This window comes from Pristiophorus japonicus, chromosome 22, assembly GCF_044704955.1.
Source record: "Pristiophorus japonicus isolate sPriJap1 chromosome 22, sPriJap1.hap1, whole genome shotgun sequence".
Lineage (NCBI taxonomy): Eukaryota > Metazoa > Chordata > Chondrichthyes > Pristiophoridae > Pristiophorus > Pristiophorus japonicus.
The window spans coordinates 19561467-19577692 of NC_091998.1; the positions used below are offsets into that span (position 1 = coordinate 19561467).

At 42.1% G+C, this 16226-nt stretch overlaps 1 protein-coding gene across 3 annotated transcripts in view; it reads right to left on the reverse strand.

The window, feature by feature from the left end:
- The window catches only part of tubgcp2 (tubulin gamma complex component 2), a 43129-nt gene that overhangs the window by 25059 nt on the left and 1844 nt on the right, over positions 1 to 16226 (reverse strand). For all 3 annotated transcript variants that reach the window (XR_011588355.1, XM_070865736.1, XM_070865735.1), the window contains exons 2-10: positions 13149 to 13307; positions 12446 to 12574; positions 11144 to 11317; positions 8767 to 8926; positions 7859 to 8066; positions 6416 to 6615; positions 5489 to 5678; positions 4278 to 4423; positions 760 to 940 (exon numbers count right to left, since the gene is read on the reverse strand). Coding sequence is in view for 2 of the 3 variants with exons in the window: in XM_070865736.1 (XP_070721837.1) it covers positions 760 to 940; positions 4278 to 4423; positions 5489 to 5678; positions 6416 to 6615; positions 7859 to 8066; positions 8767 to 8926; positions 11144 to 11317; positions 12446 to 12574; positions 13149 to 13298 (1538 nt within the window). In the remaining variant the exon portion in view is untranslated. The remainder of the gene's footprint in view (positions 1 to 759; positions 941 to 4277; positions 4424 to 5488; positions 5679 to 6415; positions 6616 to 7858; positions 8067 to 8766; positions 8927 to 11143; positions 11318 to 12445; positions 12575 to 13148; positions 13308 to 16226) is intronic.

A 16226-nucleotide genomic window follows, 5' to 3' on the forward strand; every position in this document is an offset into this window, starting at 1 on the left:
AGAGAGAGGGGGGGCGGGGGAGAGAGAGGGGGGCAGGGGAGAGAGAGAGAGAGAGAGAGAGAGAGAGAGGGGGGGGCAGGTGAGAGAGAGAGAGAGAGAGAGGGGAAGAGGAGGGAGAGAGAGAGAGAGAGAGAGAGAGAAAGGGGAAGAGAGGCGGGAGAGAGAGGGGGAGAGGGGCGGGGGAGAGAGAGCGTGCGCTGGGGGGGGGGGGGGGTGGTTGAGAGGAGGAGAGAGAGAGAGGGGAGGAGGAGAGAGAGAGAGAGAGAGAGATAGAGAGAGAGAGGGGGAGGAAGGGGGGAGAGGGGGAGGAAGGGGGGAGAGAGAGAGAGAGTGGGAGGACATTAGCATTGATTCTATAGACGAAGATGATGATAACAGTCTAAACAAGTACTGCTGTAATAAAGAAACTAATGTGACCGCAAATGTTTTGCAGGTCTCTGCTAGTTTCTGAATAAACATCCCTTCTGATTTCTTAATAGGTTACATGGACAGATACTAATGACACACATAGATCCTCATCACGGAACTATGAAATGCACAATTAATTTACATAAAACACTAAATGGCTTAGTATTTCAGAGCTCCCCCCTCCATAGGAGTATTGGCTGTGTAATCTACTAGATTGCACATACATAGTACAAAGTAGTGCTGTTAAACCAAACTGGGAAATTAAGAGCCATTTTATGACAACTCAAATACTGTAGGCAATAAACATAAGAAAATATTTCCTTTTTCAATAAACCATTTGAGGCCTTGTACCTGAGTCGTGCCAGGAGTTCTTTTTCCTTCATTAGGAAATCTAATAGAATCTTGCTGGCATAGTTGTAAGATTTTTCAATTTGTTCCACATATGCTCGTTCCTTCAGAGTATAGATCACTTCCTTGGAATCAGGACAGGACACATCACGACCACATTCTCGAACAACATTCAAATATTTTCCTACAAAAAAAAAGCAAAGTTCTTTACCTTCAGACTGACGGGCCAAAATAAGTCACTTTCACTTCTATCTGTTAGACCATTGTTTTGTCCCCGAGCCATCCAGTCCAGGATGGAGGAGGAATTAATTTTTGAGTGCATTTGAGAGAAAATAACTGATTAAAATATGATCAGGCAAAATGAAAACAAAGGAGGAAAAAATGAATGGAGTTCTTGGTTTGTGCTTTATTTAAAATGGAAAAGAGGGGGACAAACAGTTGGAGATTTTCCACTTCAGAGCTGCTGCTGTACATCAGGAAATTGCACAGCCCTCTTCGGTGATTTTCTCTCTGCTCACTTTAATGAAAGTTACAGGCTGGGGTGCACCAGCATGTACTCCTGGTGTTAAACAGAGAATCTCTTAGTGCCTTGGGGAAAATACCTGAATTTCAGTAACTTTTGCTGGGGAAAGACTCTCTCTGTTCACGGTTTATAACTGAATTGCAAACGTGTTCTTTAATAGCGAACAGACAATTTTCTTGTCATATCGGACCTGAAACCCCACAACGATGGCAAGAGTAGTTTAAGGACATGTGCAATGTTTACCCTGGGCTATACTAGTACTTAAAAACGTCCTCAATTAACAGCATCTTTGGAAAAAAAAATGTTTAATCAGAGTTTCCGCCAAGGGCGCAATTGGCGAGCCGAGCACAAATTGCACTAGTTTTGGGAAGTGTCTCTTTCCCTCAAGTTTGCGCTCGCTCATTTGCATATCTCCAAACGTAAAAGCTGCCATGAATCAGCGCAATCGGGCAGCGTTTCAGAAAGTAATTTTTTTTTTTTAAATTAAGTTAGCTTTAAAAAATATTTAAGAGGTCAATTGGTGCAGTTTGATTAATGTAGCTGAAAATGGGTTTATCACAAAAAAAATAAGCATTTTTAAATCAGTGTCTAGTCGTCATCATCATCATAGGCAGTCCCTCGGAATCGAGGAAGACTTGCTTCCGCTCTTTACTGAGTTCTTAGGTGGCTGTACAGTCCACAGTCTCGGTCACAGGTGGAACAGATAGGCGTTGAGGGAAGGGGTGGGTGGGACTGGTTTGCTGCACGCTCTTTCCGCTGCCTGCGCTTGATTTCTGCATGCTCTCGGCGATGAGACTCAGTGCTTTCCCGGATGCACTTCTTCCACTTAGGGCGGTCTTTGGCCAGGGACTCCCAGGTGTCAGTGGGGATGTTTCACTATCAGGGGGGGCTTTGAGGGTGGCCTTGTAACGTTTCCTCTGCCCATGTTTGGCTCGTTTGCCGTGAAGGAGTTCCGACTAGAGCGCTTGCTTTGGGATGCGAACTATTGGCCTGCCCAGCAGAGCTGATCAAGTATGGTCAGTGCTTCAATGCTGGGGATGTTGGCCTGGTCGAGGACGCTAACGAGGGTGCATCTGTCCTCCCAGGGGATTTGTAGGATCTTGCGGAGACGTTGGTGGTATTTCTCCATCGACTTGAGGTGTCTACTGTACATGGTCCATGATTCTGAGCCATACAGGAGGGCGGGTATTACTCCAGCCCTGTAGACCATGAGTTTGGTGGCAGTTTTGAGGGCCTGGTCTTCAAACACTCTTTTCCTCAGGCGGCCAAAGGATCTCGTCGTCAATGCCTGCTCTTGTTGATAGGAGGCTCCCAAGGTATGGGAAGTGGTCCACGTTGTCCAGGGATATGCTGTGGATCTTGATGACTGGGGGGCAGTGCTGTGCGGCGAGGACAGGCTGGTGGAGGACCTTTGTCTTACTGATGTTTAGCGTAAGGCCTATGCTTTGATACGCCTCAGTAAATATGTCGACTACGTCCTGGAGTTCAGCGTGTGTGTGCACACAGATGTGCGCCACCAGTGAGTAACCCGATTTTAAATAACAGAAGTGACTTAAAAAAACAAACACAGAACCATTTGCTAGTTATATTGGTGTACATTAGTCAGTTTTAGTAAATTAAAAATAAAATTATATTCAAAAGATTTTAAAATGTGGTCCTTGTCCTTTTATATTAAAAATAGCTTAATTTTTAGAGCCTCCCTCAAAGACTGCAAACGAGCGCAATTAACAGAAACCACCAATGGTGATTAATTTGATCTGGGGCGTGGCTAGTTTTGTGAGCTTCTAGCGCAATGTTTCTTAAACTAGTTTAAAAAAAAAAAATTGCAGAAACTCAACTTGGGCTGAGCTAATTTGCGCTTAACTTCCCAAAACTAGTACAATTTGCACCCGGATCGCACATCACAACAAGTGACTACACTCCAAAAGTACTTCATTGGCTGTAAAATGCTTTGAGACATCTGGTGGTTGTGAAAGACGCTATATAAATGCAAGTCTTTCTTTAAAATTTCACCATCTTTTGCACTGGTTTGGTCAAAAAAAACAGCGCAATTGAGCAGAAACTCCTTCCCGCTATTTACAAGTTATACGTGATGAATTAATAAAAGGAGCTATAAACAATACAGGTTACATCAGTGGATCTTGTTTGGACAAGTGAAGGATGGGATTATTTTCCTAATTATAGTAGAAATTCATAAAGAACATGTATTTACACCAGAGAAGGACATTCTAACATTTCATTTCCTTGGAGATTCGTTCAGCTTTCTGCAACAAGGACATAAAGCAAGTCTTCCCTGCTTGTTTATTCAAAAAGTTTATTAAATGGAACTGAGCCCAAGGATAATATCTGTTTCTAAGGTTTCCTTTTCAAAAAGGTTAATTTTCTCAGTCAAAACATGCAACTATTTAGTCTTCCTGGTCGTCATGCTGGTTCTTTCCTGCTAAGAATTAGGGACAAAAGCAATGATAAAGAGTAAAACTAAACTTATGTTGTGCAAACCCCACCCAGGAAATCTTCCTCTGTAGCTAGATCTTTATACAGAAACCTGGAATTTTGAGTTCCCTATTAACAGTGTATTTATTTTTTCTCATTCCTTTCAGAAAATTCTGTCGCAATAGAACTCATCCATGTAGGCTGTGTAAAGTATTGTGGTCGTACATAAAGGGTACTCAGTTGATTTAAAGTGTCCACAGGCAAACATAGCCTGACTGCAGCAATTTAACAAGATATTCAGAGCCTGAATGTGGAGAATGCACAACATACTTACCTGATGACAGTTAAATGGGTATAGCTATAGTGTATTTTTAGAACAGTGATATTCCTCAATAGAGATACCAAGAAAGCTGGTTTAATTTAATATTTTAATAAAAATAAATCAATTCACTTCAACGTTAGAGAAAGATATATATTTAATTGCAATTTAAACAGATTATAGGGTGACCACATGATATGAAGGGACAAATAGATAATGGAAAGAGTCCAGAAAGTGTTGTATTACCTGTACTAAGTATCTTATCAGCCAACTTCTGCAGAAACGAAGGGATTCTGTGCTGGATGATAGTGTATCTCTGATCCCAGTACTTGTCATTGTAATCCTCCTGAATTTTCTCCTTTTGGAGTTCATGTTCCTCCACCATGAATTCACTGTACAACACAAAAAAAGTTTATTCTTATGATGCAAAATACTTCGCGTCAAAGTAATTATATCCCAAGCAAAGCAGATGGATACATTTTATTTACACAGCATTATCTGCCCCACTAATGACAGAGATCACCTGCAATATACAAGCCGGTTACCTCTGTAAAACAACAACTTGTATTTATATAGAGCCTTTAACGTAGTAAAACATCCCAAGGCACTTCAAGTCAAAATAAATAAATTTGACACTGAGCCACAAAAGAACAAATTAGGGCAGATGACCAAAGAGGTAGGTTTTAAGGAGCATCTTAAAGGAGGAAAGAGAGGTGGAAAGGTTTAGGGATGGAATTCCAGAGATTAGGGCCCAGGCAGCTGAAGGCACAACCACCAATGGTGGAGCAGTTATAATCGGGGATGCTCAAGAGGGCAGAATTAGAGTACGGACATCTCGTGGGATTGTGAGGCTGAAAGAGATTACAAAGATAGGGAGGGGCGAGGCCATGGAGGGATTTGTAAACAAGGATGCGAAGTTTGAAATCGAGGCGTTGCTTAACCAGGAGCCAATGTAGGTCAGAAAGCACAGGGGTGATGAGTGATTGGGACTTGGTGCGAGTTAGGACACGGGCTGCCGAGTTTTGGATGACCTCAAGTTTATGAAGGGTACAATGTGGGAGGCGAGCCAGGAGTGCGTTGGGGTAGTCAAGTCTAGATGCAACAAAGGCAGGGATGCGGGTTTCAGCAGCATATGAGCGGAGGCGGGCAGTGTTACGGAGGTGGAAATAAAAATTAAGTGCAACACTGCCAGATCATAAGATCCAGAATTCCAGGTCATACCATACAGCAACATTTAATCTCCTGGAGTAACAACATCCAGAAGTGATGAAGTTGGGGAAGAACAACTCCACAAACAGCAGAGCCCAAGAGAGGGTGGGGGAGGAGGAAGAGGGAGAGAATGGTGCCAGTGGGAAAGGATAGGGAAGAAGCACGAGAGCCTCAGTACCAAACAGATTAAATACTATGTTAAAATAACAGGACCGGGAGTGACGCTTTTCCAGTGGGCAACCTTATACCTGTAAGGATCTAGTATGATTCCCCTGTAGATCCACTTCTCTAAAATGTCAAAGTAAGGAACACTTGCTGCTTTAGTCAGGTAGAGACACAGCTCTTGTGCCTGACTGTCACCTGTGTAGTTAAACGTCCGATCGTGGAGCACACTTAGCGTTGATCCTCCCATGCATTCTCCTTTCTCCACAGAAGTAGCTGACACAAAACAAAGAGGAATAATGTCCTGTTGAATCAGTTACTAATTATATTTGTTTGGCTATCATTTATTTTGCAAAAATTATTTATTGCTGTTTGTTGCAGGAAAATAAAAAATCTTGTTGGCTATGTATATTGTAGTGATCAGCTATTAAAAGTTTCCATGCTACAACCAAGGCTTGTTCACAGTAAACATTACTCAAAGATTCCTTCCAATTATAAATATTTTAATGTGTATGAGTAATTTTCGATTTATAGTTCCTGCTTTGTCGGTGATTTATTTTTTTCAAAAATAGGCCATTCTACATGAGTGAACTTTGTACTTACTTCCAAGATTTTGGAACCTCATCTTTACATGGAAATTACAAGACTTGGATTTATATAGCAACTTTCACGACCACTGGACATCTCAAAGCGCTTTACAGCCAATGAAGTTCTTTTGGAGTGTAGTCACTGTTGTAGTGTAGGAAAGCGGCAGCCAATTTGCGCACAGCAAGCTCCCACAAACAGCAATGTGATAATGACCAGATAATCTGTTTTTGTTATGTTGATTGAGGGATAAATATTGGCCAGGACACTGGGGATAGCTCCCCTGCTCTTTTTCAAAATAGTGCCATGGGATTGTTTTACGTCCACTTGAGAGCAGACGGGGCCTCGGTTTAACGTCTCATCCGAAAGACGGATTAAGCCAGCTATTTAAAAAAAAATACACACACAGGTGTAACACAAAACAATACCTATTGAAGCCAAAATCTCCATTGTTCGAATGGTTGGTTGAACATAAAACCAAAGTTTCTGTAATGACAGCAGCCCTTGTCGCTGTAAGTGTTCCAGTTGCGTCACGAGGATCATGTACTCCTTCACGAGTGTCCGCATTGCTGCGGCCAAAGCATGGTTTACTTGGCCATGTTCAAAGGAGGACTTGTCTTCAATGAACCTGAGCAGAGACACAAAGCAGAATTATTAAAGCTCAAAACAATATTCGTTCATGGGATGTGGGCATCGCTGGCAAGACCAGCATTTATTGCCCATCCCTAATATTCATACACACTTATTTCCACCACAGTCCCTTAAGTCAGTCTGTAGGGCATGACCGTCTGGAACATTCACTAAAATCTCAAACATTTCTGGTGCAGGAAGAAGCCATGTAAATATTAGGGGCCCAACATTTCTCAAGCCGTTTTTTCAGCGTACTGACCTGAAGCGCGCCAACTTTGCGCACTGGAAAGGGCGCCAGAAAAAAAAAGGGGTCCCATCCTGGCCGCTCTTCGGAGTCGTGGCATGGAGACTGGGGGGGAGGGGGGGGGGGGCAGCGGGTGGGGAGCAACAGGCCAGCGCAGAAAGCACTGCCGGCACCTGCGCGCATGCTCCTGCCCTCCCAGCGTTTCCTGTGGGCTGTGAGCAGGGCCCAATGCTCGCAGCCCCTATCCCAGGCCAAATGGAGGCCCGGTCTCGCCGCACCCTATATCCAGCCGAGTGGTCTCCCGCACCAGCTGGCCGGCCTGCTGAGTTCCTGGGCAGGTAGGACTTCGCTTTTATTTTTTTATTTAGTGGCTATGCTTGAGACTTTTGATTGGGGGGTAGGGGGGCGGGAGAGAAGGAGAGTTTTGGGGGGAGGGGGGGGGGAGGGGGAGGAGAAAGAGAAAAAGTGTTTTGTATACCAGCATCTCTCTCTCTCTCTCTCTCTGGCTAGCTACCCCCCCCCGGGTGACGTCGCGGCCAGCAGCTCACATTTCTCCGGTTGGATTTACTTCATTTTTATTAGTATTTTAATTGTTTGAGCTTTTCCTTGCAATGTTTGGTGCTTGGTTGTTGAGGTCCTCTCCAGTTCCCTTCCCTCCCCTATCCCTGCCCGAATGTCTGCCGAAAGTGCGCTGCTTTTTCTTCACTGCCCGCAAGGTTTTTCAGAGCTGGCCACATACGCTGACCTAAGTCGATTTGGAGTAAGTTTTTGCTGGCCAAAGTGGCATAAATGGCCAAAACTCACGTAAGTGTCTGGGAATGCCCCCTTTTGGAAAAAAAAACTAACCTAAAAAAAAAGGTACCTAACTCGAGGAAATGTTGGGGGGAAAATGGCTTTTTTTTTAAACTTGCGCCAGAAAAAACTTACTCCCAAAAAATTGATGCAAGTCATGGCCAGAATTGGGCCACACGTTTTCAATACATTTGAGGTTGCTTACCTGGTGACAGAGGAATAGCTTGCTGCTATTGGAAGGATCCTATTTACAAGTTCTTTCACAGACATGTCCAATGTGGGGTCAACCGCAAAGGATCGACTCTGTCTTCCCATCAATGGTTGGGCTGTGATGTATTTCCCATCTACTCCAATCAAAACGTACAGCAAGTCTTCAACTATCATTTGCTCTTGTGCGGGAAGTGCAACAGTTCCTGATGGAGAGGAGCGGTTTGATAGTGAAACAGATGTAATGAAGCTGAGTTGTGATTAGTCACAACTAGCTTGTTCTGAAAGATTCTGTACCATAATTTTCTACAAGATGCATCTTAAAAACAGTTAATCTGCAAGATTACGTCATAGCAAAACCATTCACAAAAGATTTCAATCTCAAAAACAAAAAACATTTGAAACATTTTGTATAAAAGAGGAAGGGATTTCTAGACTAGCATACATCAGTGACATTTAGCAATAGATTTACCTTATTTAGTCAGCAAAATATTGCAAAAAGACTATTTAGGAATACGTTATGCTTAATCAGAGATTTCAACTAGACAGAATAAATGTGAAATTTGTTCAACATATTAGAGCTCTGCTTGGATAGAGTGCTTCAAAATCTGAGCGATGTTTGAAGAGAACATTTAGAGCTATATATGGTGAAGTATTGATGGTTGGTGGAATGAGAGTCTATTCTTACTTCATCACCTAAAAGTGTTGCAGCGCAACATTACACAAGGGCAGGTAGGATTTTTCCTACAGTGTATTGATGGCAGTAAGTTAAATAAGTTTAGTAATGAAGAATCCAAAAATACAGACAATATGTGAGAAAATCGCACTTCTAGTTTCAAATACTCAATTCAGTGTTGAATGAGACTAATAATAAAATAAAAATGCAATGATGTATACCCTACATACCTATAGATACTATTGTCTCAGTGATTGGACTGGAGCTGTTTATAAAGTCCCCCAGAAGAGCTGGCCTCTCATATACCCACGGTGGGAAATGTGGGATAATCAGCCCTGGATTTCTCTTGTTGTGCTTGTCACGAAGGAGCTTTCGGACTACTTCAAGCGGCTAGAAATTGAAATTTAAAAATATTAAAAAATGACTCCATAAGCACAACACTTTAACCAGATACATTAAATGATTACAGTGGCTATTTAACATAACTATGAATTGTCATAAATTAGACATCAAAACTCCTGAATGTACTACAAATGCATTCTTCTTATTGGGTTATGCAATATTTTAGGTATCTGTTAAATATTTAATTCTTCAGTTTTTAAAATCAGTTCTAAAATATTTTGTGTTCAGTTTTTTTTTTGGAGGGGGGGGGGCTTCTGTAACAATGGAGGGGATTTTTTACTTCCTTAAGACATGTGAAACAACTTTCATCTCTCACCAAAATCCTCTAAAAAGCCCCAAGTATTAACCAATGTTCCCACTCCTGTTCACAACAATCTCTGTTGGAAAAGCACATATATGTGGACATTGGGATGAGGGCAGGATCAGAGGCTTAACAGTGATGCCATCCACAGCACATAACCTGCCGACACATAAGTCTTCTTGAACAGTTGTAAAAAAAATCATAGGGCCCAAGTTTCAAATGTTGGTTAGAACGGCGCACCTCAGAGATGCGCCGAGTTTGTAGAATTAAAAGTGCCCCTAAAAAGTACCTCGGTATTCTGGACGGTCTGCAGGCCTCCATTCCACTCGGCGCGGCGCAGCGGGGGGCGGAGCTACAGCCCTGTGCCAAAAAGACTGCCGGCAGCTGCGCGCATGCGCAGTGGAGTCTGCGCGCGTGCGCGGTAGCTCCTAGTACTCCCAGCGCGTCCTGTCTCTGGGCGACCCTATCCCTGGCCGAAGGGATGACGCAATGTTCGCCGTCCCTAGCCCGGGCCGAGTGGCCTGCCACACAGGTCGACCGCTGCCTTCCCGCGCATCTGACTACTTGAAAATGTAATCAGGCAGGCAGGGCTGCGTGTGCTGCTGGAGGGCTCCCGGTGCTCCCGAATGGATAGGTGCTACAGTCGGTGAAGTAGGAACTTTAAATTTATTGATTTATTGATTTATTGATTGATTGATCATTTATTATTGATGGTGGTTCTTTATTTTTAAAAAATGATGGTGTTTAATGCCCTCTCTTCCCTCCTGCCTCCCCACCCCCCTCCCCCAATCTCTGGCTAGCTGCGCTGATTTCTTAACTCTACACAAGGTTTTTCTGAGCGTACAAAACTGGGCACTTACTCCGTTCTAAGTTAGTTTGGAGTAACTTTTCACGGTCTAAACTTGCAAAACAGGTGTAAGTGGCTGGACACGCCTCCTTTTGAAAAAAAAACTGATCTAAAACAAAACTAAACTAACTCACTGAAACTGGAGCAAACGAAATGTGTAGAATTGCAATTTCTAGGATACTCCAAAAAAAAACTAGTTGCTCCAAAAAAAAGGGAGCAAATCCAATCGAAACTTGGGCCCATAGAATGGTTACAGCATGGAAGGCGGCCATTTGGCCTGTTGAGCCTGTAGAACAGCTACTCGGAAATTGGTTTGTGGGGCCTTGCATATGTAAATTGGCTGACGCGTTTCCTACTTTACAAAATACTCCATTGGCTGTATAGTGGCCGTGAAAGGCGCTATATAAATGCAAGACGTTCTTTTTCCTTCAAAAATACCAGAGCGCACCACTGGCTTCCATGTAACCACAGCAAGTGTTAGCACCTTTGGTAAAGGAGGGGAGAAAATCGAGGGGGGAGAAAAGTGTAATTCAATCAGTTTTTGCGTTGGAAATGTTAAATAATTTAACAATTTGAATTAACATAAAAAATGTTCTTTAAAACATTGAATTATCACAATGCGAATTAAGCAGAGTAGACTAGTGTTTTATTTACATATTTGGAGAAAAATATCTTGCCTATACCTCTGTTGTAAACCATTTTTAACAAATAGATGGGGCTTATAATTGGAGGTGTAATTTGAAGTGTAGTCACTGTTGTAATGTAGGAAACGCGTCAGCCAATTTACGCATGCAAGGCCCCACAAACAGCAATTAACAAATAGATGGGGCTTATAATTGGAGGAGGAGCACTGATCTGGAGTGCCCAGATCAGTATGAAGGGAGAGTATTAACTAATATGCTTTAAAAAAATTATAAATAGTGGATTGAATAAATTTACAAGCATACAAAACTAGTACAGACTCAACACATTTCAATCCTCTAGTTGTAATTCATCTATACCGAGTGTATGAAAGATCCTGTAAATAATTAGATTGATCAAAGTTCAATTTCTTTACCTGTTGTGAACTTGAGCCAGTAGTGATGCTACCGAGCTGTTTTCGGAGTTCTTCAAGTTCCTGTAGAGAAAGCTTGGCAGTACTTGACGGGAGACTGAATGTGCTACTGCTAGCTAAGACGTTGGCTGAATATTCTGCTCTGTCCTTAGCATTCTGCTGCAAGTACTGTAGGGTCTGCAATAAAATGAAAGATAAATCTGCTTTTAAGCTTGCAGCATTTAAATATTTATTGAGAATGTTTACAACTCACAATTTCATGGCTATCATTGTTAATCAACAGGACATGCAAGACAACTTGCCCTTCAACATATTTATGAAACTGAATTGCTGAACTTTCTATCAATTTTGTTTTAATCAAAAGCCTGGTATGCCTTTCCCTGTCTCTGTACTTGCTTAAAACCGGTTGCATTTCTAACCTTTTCCAGTTCTGACAAAAGGTCAGTGACCTGAAACTTTAACTGTTTCTCTCTCCACAGATGCTGCCTGACCTACTGAGTATTTCCACCATTTTCTGTATTTATTTCAGATTTCTAGCATCCGCAGTAACTTGCTTTTGTATGGGTAGCATCAGTGCTGAGACAGTGCCCCAAAAGCTGCACAAGCACCATCTGTAAAATTGGGTGAGTCATGTCGATGCCACAAACCACAAGAAAAATAAATCCAAACTCCCATAGATTTTTGGCAAATCCACCTTTGATTAAATTAGTTCAAGAACTGGATTTTGTCTGTTGGCTGTGTGACTATGACCAGACTGCTAGAATTTACAATATCAAAAGAGAGAGATTTGTTCCAAAGTTTATGACTTTTCACCCAGATAAAGCTTTCTGATCAGAAGTCAGATGAAAGAAATTCTGTCAGAACAGTTCAGTGTGTCCCTGGCACTCAAACAGGTACATGGACCAGCAGGCAGTGCTTAGTCAAACTAATATGAACATTGCTTGGTAAGGAGGAGGGAATCTTCTGGAGCACTTTGGTAATAACTAACAGATTGTGTGGAACTGAAACCACCAGGATTTTGTGACTGGTCTGGTGCGTTGTCAAATTGTTTTAAAGTTAACAGATACCTGAAAGAAAACCCTAGCTCCCTGTGCTCCACTGCACAGCGTGGAATGAAACCATGCAACAAATCGCAACTGGATTCCAAACCCCTGAGCAACGTCACAGGTAAATTCATCAAAGATTCCAAAAACAATTTCAATGAAAGTAACGCTAGTGAGCAGACAGATCAAGAATATGAAACGGTGTCAATTTTATAGACAATCGCATCAAAAGATTCAGAAACACTGAAAATATATTTCAAACCTCTTTATCTTCGGTAAGTTTTGACAACAGGTACACCAATGGATCCACGTTCCGAACATTTATCGATTTCAGCTCGTCGTATTTCCTGAGAAATTCCTCTGGAGTTCTTGAAAACTCAGCTATTTTTACCTAGCAAATATAAATAAAAAATGCATTTGCTTTTAAGCAGTGTATACAAAATAGCATTCTCTGTTCCCTCCCCACCTCAATCAGCCCTTTCCCTGGCCACTAATGGTGCCCTTAGTTAGCCACAAACAGGTTTGTCAAAGTTAGCCAGCTGAAAACCCCATATCCAATTTCCCCTTCCACTCGCGCTGCAAAAAATCTCCAGCCTCTGTTCAGCAACTCCCTAGATTCCACTCAATAGTAGTGTACATAAGTGTGCAAATCTGTAACATGACGTCATCACCACTCTCAGAATGATACAGTAGAGGAGGTCGTCATTTGGCCAATCGTGCCCTTGCTGGCTCTTTGAAGAGCTAACCAATTCGTCCCATTCCCTAGCTCTTTCCCCATAGCCCTGAATTTTTTTTTAAACCTTGAAGTATTTATCCAATTCTTCTTTGAAAGTTATTATTGAATCTGCTTCCACCGCCCTTTCAGGCAGTGCGTTCCAGATCGCAACAAATAAAAATGTACTTTAAATACAGCAAATTTAAGTTGCTGGAAAATGAAGCAGCAGGGTCTATGCTGGACACATTACCTTTGCACTGTGGGAAGATACAGTAGTTGTGACGTATGGAGTTCTGTTTTTTTGAAGGAGATCAATGTACACTTCAGCTCCATCGCCACCACGCACTCGAAGCAAACTGAGCAGTTCATTGACATCATGATGGATTCGGAATTCACTCATGATTCTTTCCTGTGTTAACAAGAAACTGTAAACGTGCTGGAAAAGTCTACTGAAGAGTTAAAATAATTTCATCGCAACATTACAGTACTCTTCAATATATCCAAGTATACTTTACAGCCAAGTATTTCATGAGGACAATTTTAATTGCCCCAAGAAACCTGTCTAAAACAAATAAATCATAAAACCAAGGAAGTGGCAGATATGACCAATCATGGAAATAGGTTGCAATATTCCAAACTATGTACTTAAAGATGCCATTTTGAAAATAGCCTTAGAGTTCTCCTTTAACTCAATAAATAAGTGTTTCAAATCTCTGTAAAATAAGTCATCATCATCATAGGCAATCCCTTGGAGTCAAGGATGACTTGCTTCCACTCAAAGGGAGTTCTCAGATGACCGAGGACTCCAATGCGGGACCTACAGTCTCTGTCACAGGTGGGGCAGACAGTAGTTGAAGAAAAGGGTGGGTGGGGAGTCTGGTTTGCCACACACTCCTTCCGCTGTCTGCGCTTGATTTCTGCATGCTCTCGGCAATGAGACTCAAGGTGCTCAGCGCCCTCCCGGATGCTCTCCCTCCACTTTGGGCGGTCTTGGGCCAGGGATTCCCAGGAGTCGGTGGGGATGTTGCACTTTGTCAAGGAGGCTTTGAGGGTGTCCTTGAAGCGTTTCCTCTGCCCACCTGGGGCTCGCTTGCTGTGTCGAAGCTCTGTGCAGAGCGCTTGCTTTGGGAGTTTCGTGTCGGACGATGTGGCCCGCCCATTGGAGCTTATCGAGCGTGAACAATGCTTCGATGCTGGGGACGTTGGCCTGAGTAAGAACACTGACGTTAGTGCGCAGGTCCTGACAATGGATTTGCAGGATCTTGCGGAGGCAGCACTGGTGGTACTTCTCCAGCGCTTTGAGGTGTCTGCTGTAGAGTCCGTTATAAGTAAGTAACATTTTAACTGAAACAAAGGATTTAAAAAGTCAAGAATTTTTAGATAAGAATCACAGAGGTAAAGTGAACAGATTAGTGGAGCCACTTCTCAGATGTGTGTCTATGGCACGTTACTGAGTTACACCTAATCACTATGATACTTGAACAGGTTGAAAATTCTCATCTATAATTTGCATAAACAATTTGTACAAGAACATGAAATCAAAGCAGAATGGTTAAAGAGCAATAAGTTGCCAATGCATCACAAGACTAACTTTCCTCAAGAGTATGCAACAAAATTACCTGTGACGATTGTGGGGAGCAAATTGCTAACTGTTATTCAAAGAACACTCAGAGTTGAAACTAAACATCCCCAATTCCCACTATATTATTCATTTTAGGAATATAATTAAGTATAAATTCAGTAATTATAGCTGGCAACTCTCCACATGCAGATAACAGCTTAAAATCAAATGCATGATGTAGAGAAAGAGAGCTTTTCCTAACTTTTCAGCGAGAAAAGTTTTATTTTGGAACCACAAAAACTACTGGGACAACTGTGTCAGCCATGACTCAGTGGGTAGCACACTCGCTTCGGAGTCAGAATGTCGCTGGTTCAAGTTACACTCCAGAGACTTGAGCACAAAAATCTAGGCCGACACTCCAGTGCAGTACTGAGGGAGTCCTGCACTATCAGAGGTACCGTCTTTCTGATGAGATGTTAAACCAAGCTGCTCTCTCAGGTGGACGTTAGAGATCTCAAGGCACTATTCCGAAGAAGAGCAGGGGAGTTCTCCCCGGTGTCCTGGCCAATATTTATCCCTGAATCAACATCACTAAAGCAGATTATCACATTATTGTTTGTGAGGGCTGCCGAGTTTCCTACATTACAACAGTGACTACACTCCAAAAGTACTTCACTGGCTGTAAAGTGCAATGGGATGTCCGGTGGTCGTGGAAAAGGCGCTATAGAAATGCAAATCTTTCTTTCTTTTACTAATGTGAACACCAGCTTCACCGGTCCACATCTTAGCAGCAGTGGAAAGAACATCGCTGGCCCAATTGAGCATAGATTACAATCACTGATGTTTGAATTTTGTGACACATTCAGGAAAAGATCTGCATCGCTGTCCAGAAATATACTTTGTTTATAATATATCAGTTACTTAAACTAAGCTGCAGTGAAATACACTAACTGACAGTCACAAAAAACCGTTTCAAATCTTCTAGTTTGGAAATAAACAATATTTTAAAATCCATGAATTGCAGTACATCTTGTACAAGTAAAACAGGCTGGATAGTTAACATCATTCATTATGCGTGGATCCTATGGTGTTGCCCTCAGTGAGTCAGTGTATATACCTTGTAATGTAGAATATATTATAAATTGACCTCATGTGGCATTGGTGACAACAGGGGGAAAAGTTATACGAGAGAGCTGGTGTGTATTCAAATATTGGGATTATCATTTTGTGCCTCCTTTCCTCCCAATATCTGGTTTAATGATCTCTACCCTTTGTCCTCTGTTTTTCATTCCTTCCTTCATATTCCCAATTTCCCCCTCTCTCACTTTTGGCTCTCGGTTACTCATTCTCATTTCTGCTATCACATTGCAGGTTTCTTTCTCTCTCACACAGTTACTGGGATTGCATAGTGTCTCAAACTCAAAGATTGGACATGCTGTATTAACAGAACCTCTCAGGGTCTCAACCCTTGTTTAAATGTCTTCACAGTTCTCAGACATCAGTACATTCTGCATCACATCAATCCGTTAATAAATCCAGCAATTAGGTAACTATTGTGCCTTTTGAAAAAATGTTTTAACATTTGTAGATGCTTGTGGTACAGAATGGAAAGCAATTTGTTGCACTGCACCGACATAACTTGTGCAGCACAACTCTGCTGAACTTGCACTGGCTGCGATAAGGGAACAACTTGCATTTATATAGAGTCTTTAACATAGCAAAATGTCCCATGATGATCATCAACAAGAGCATTATCAATAAATATCT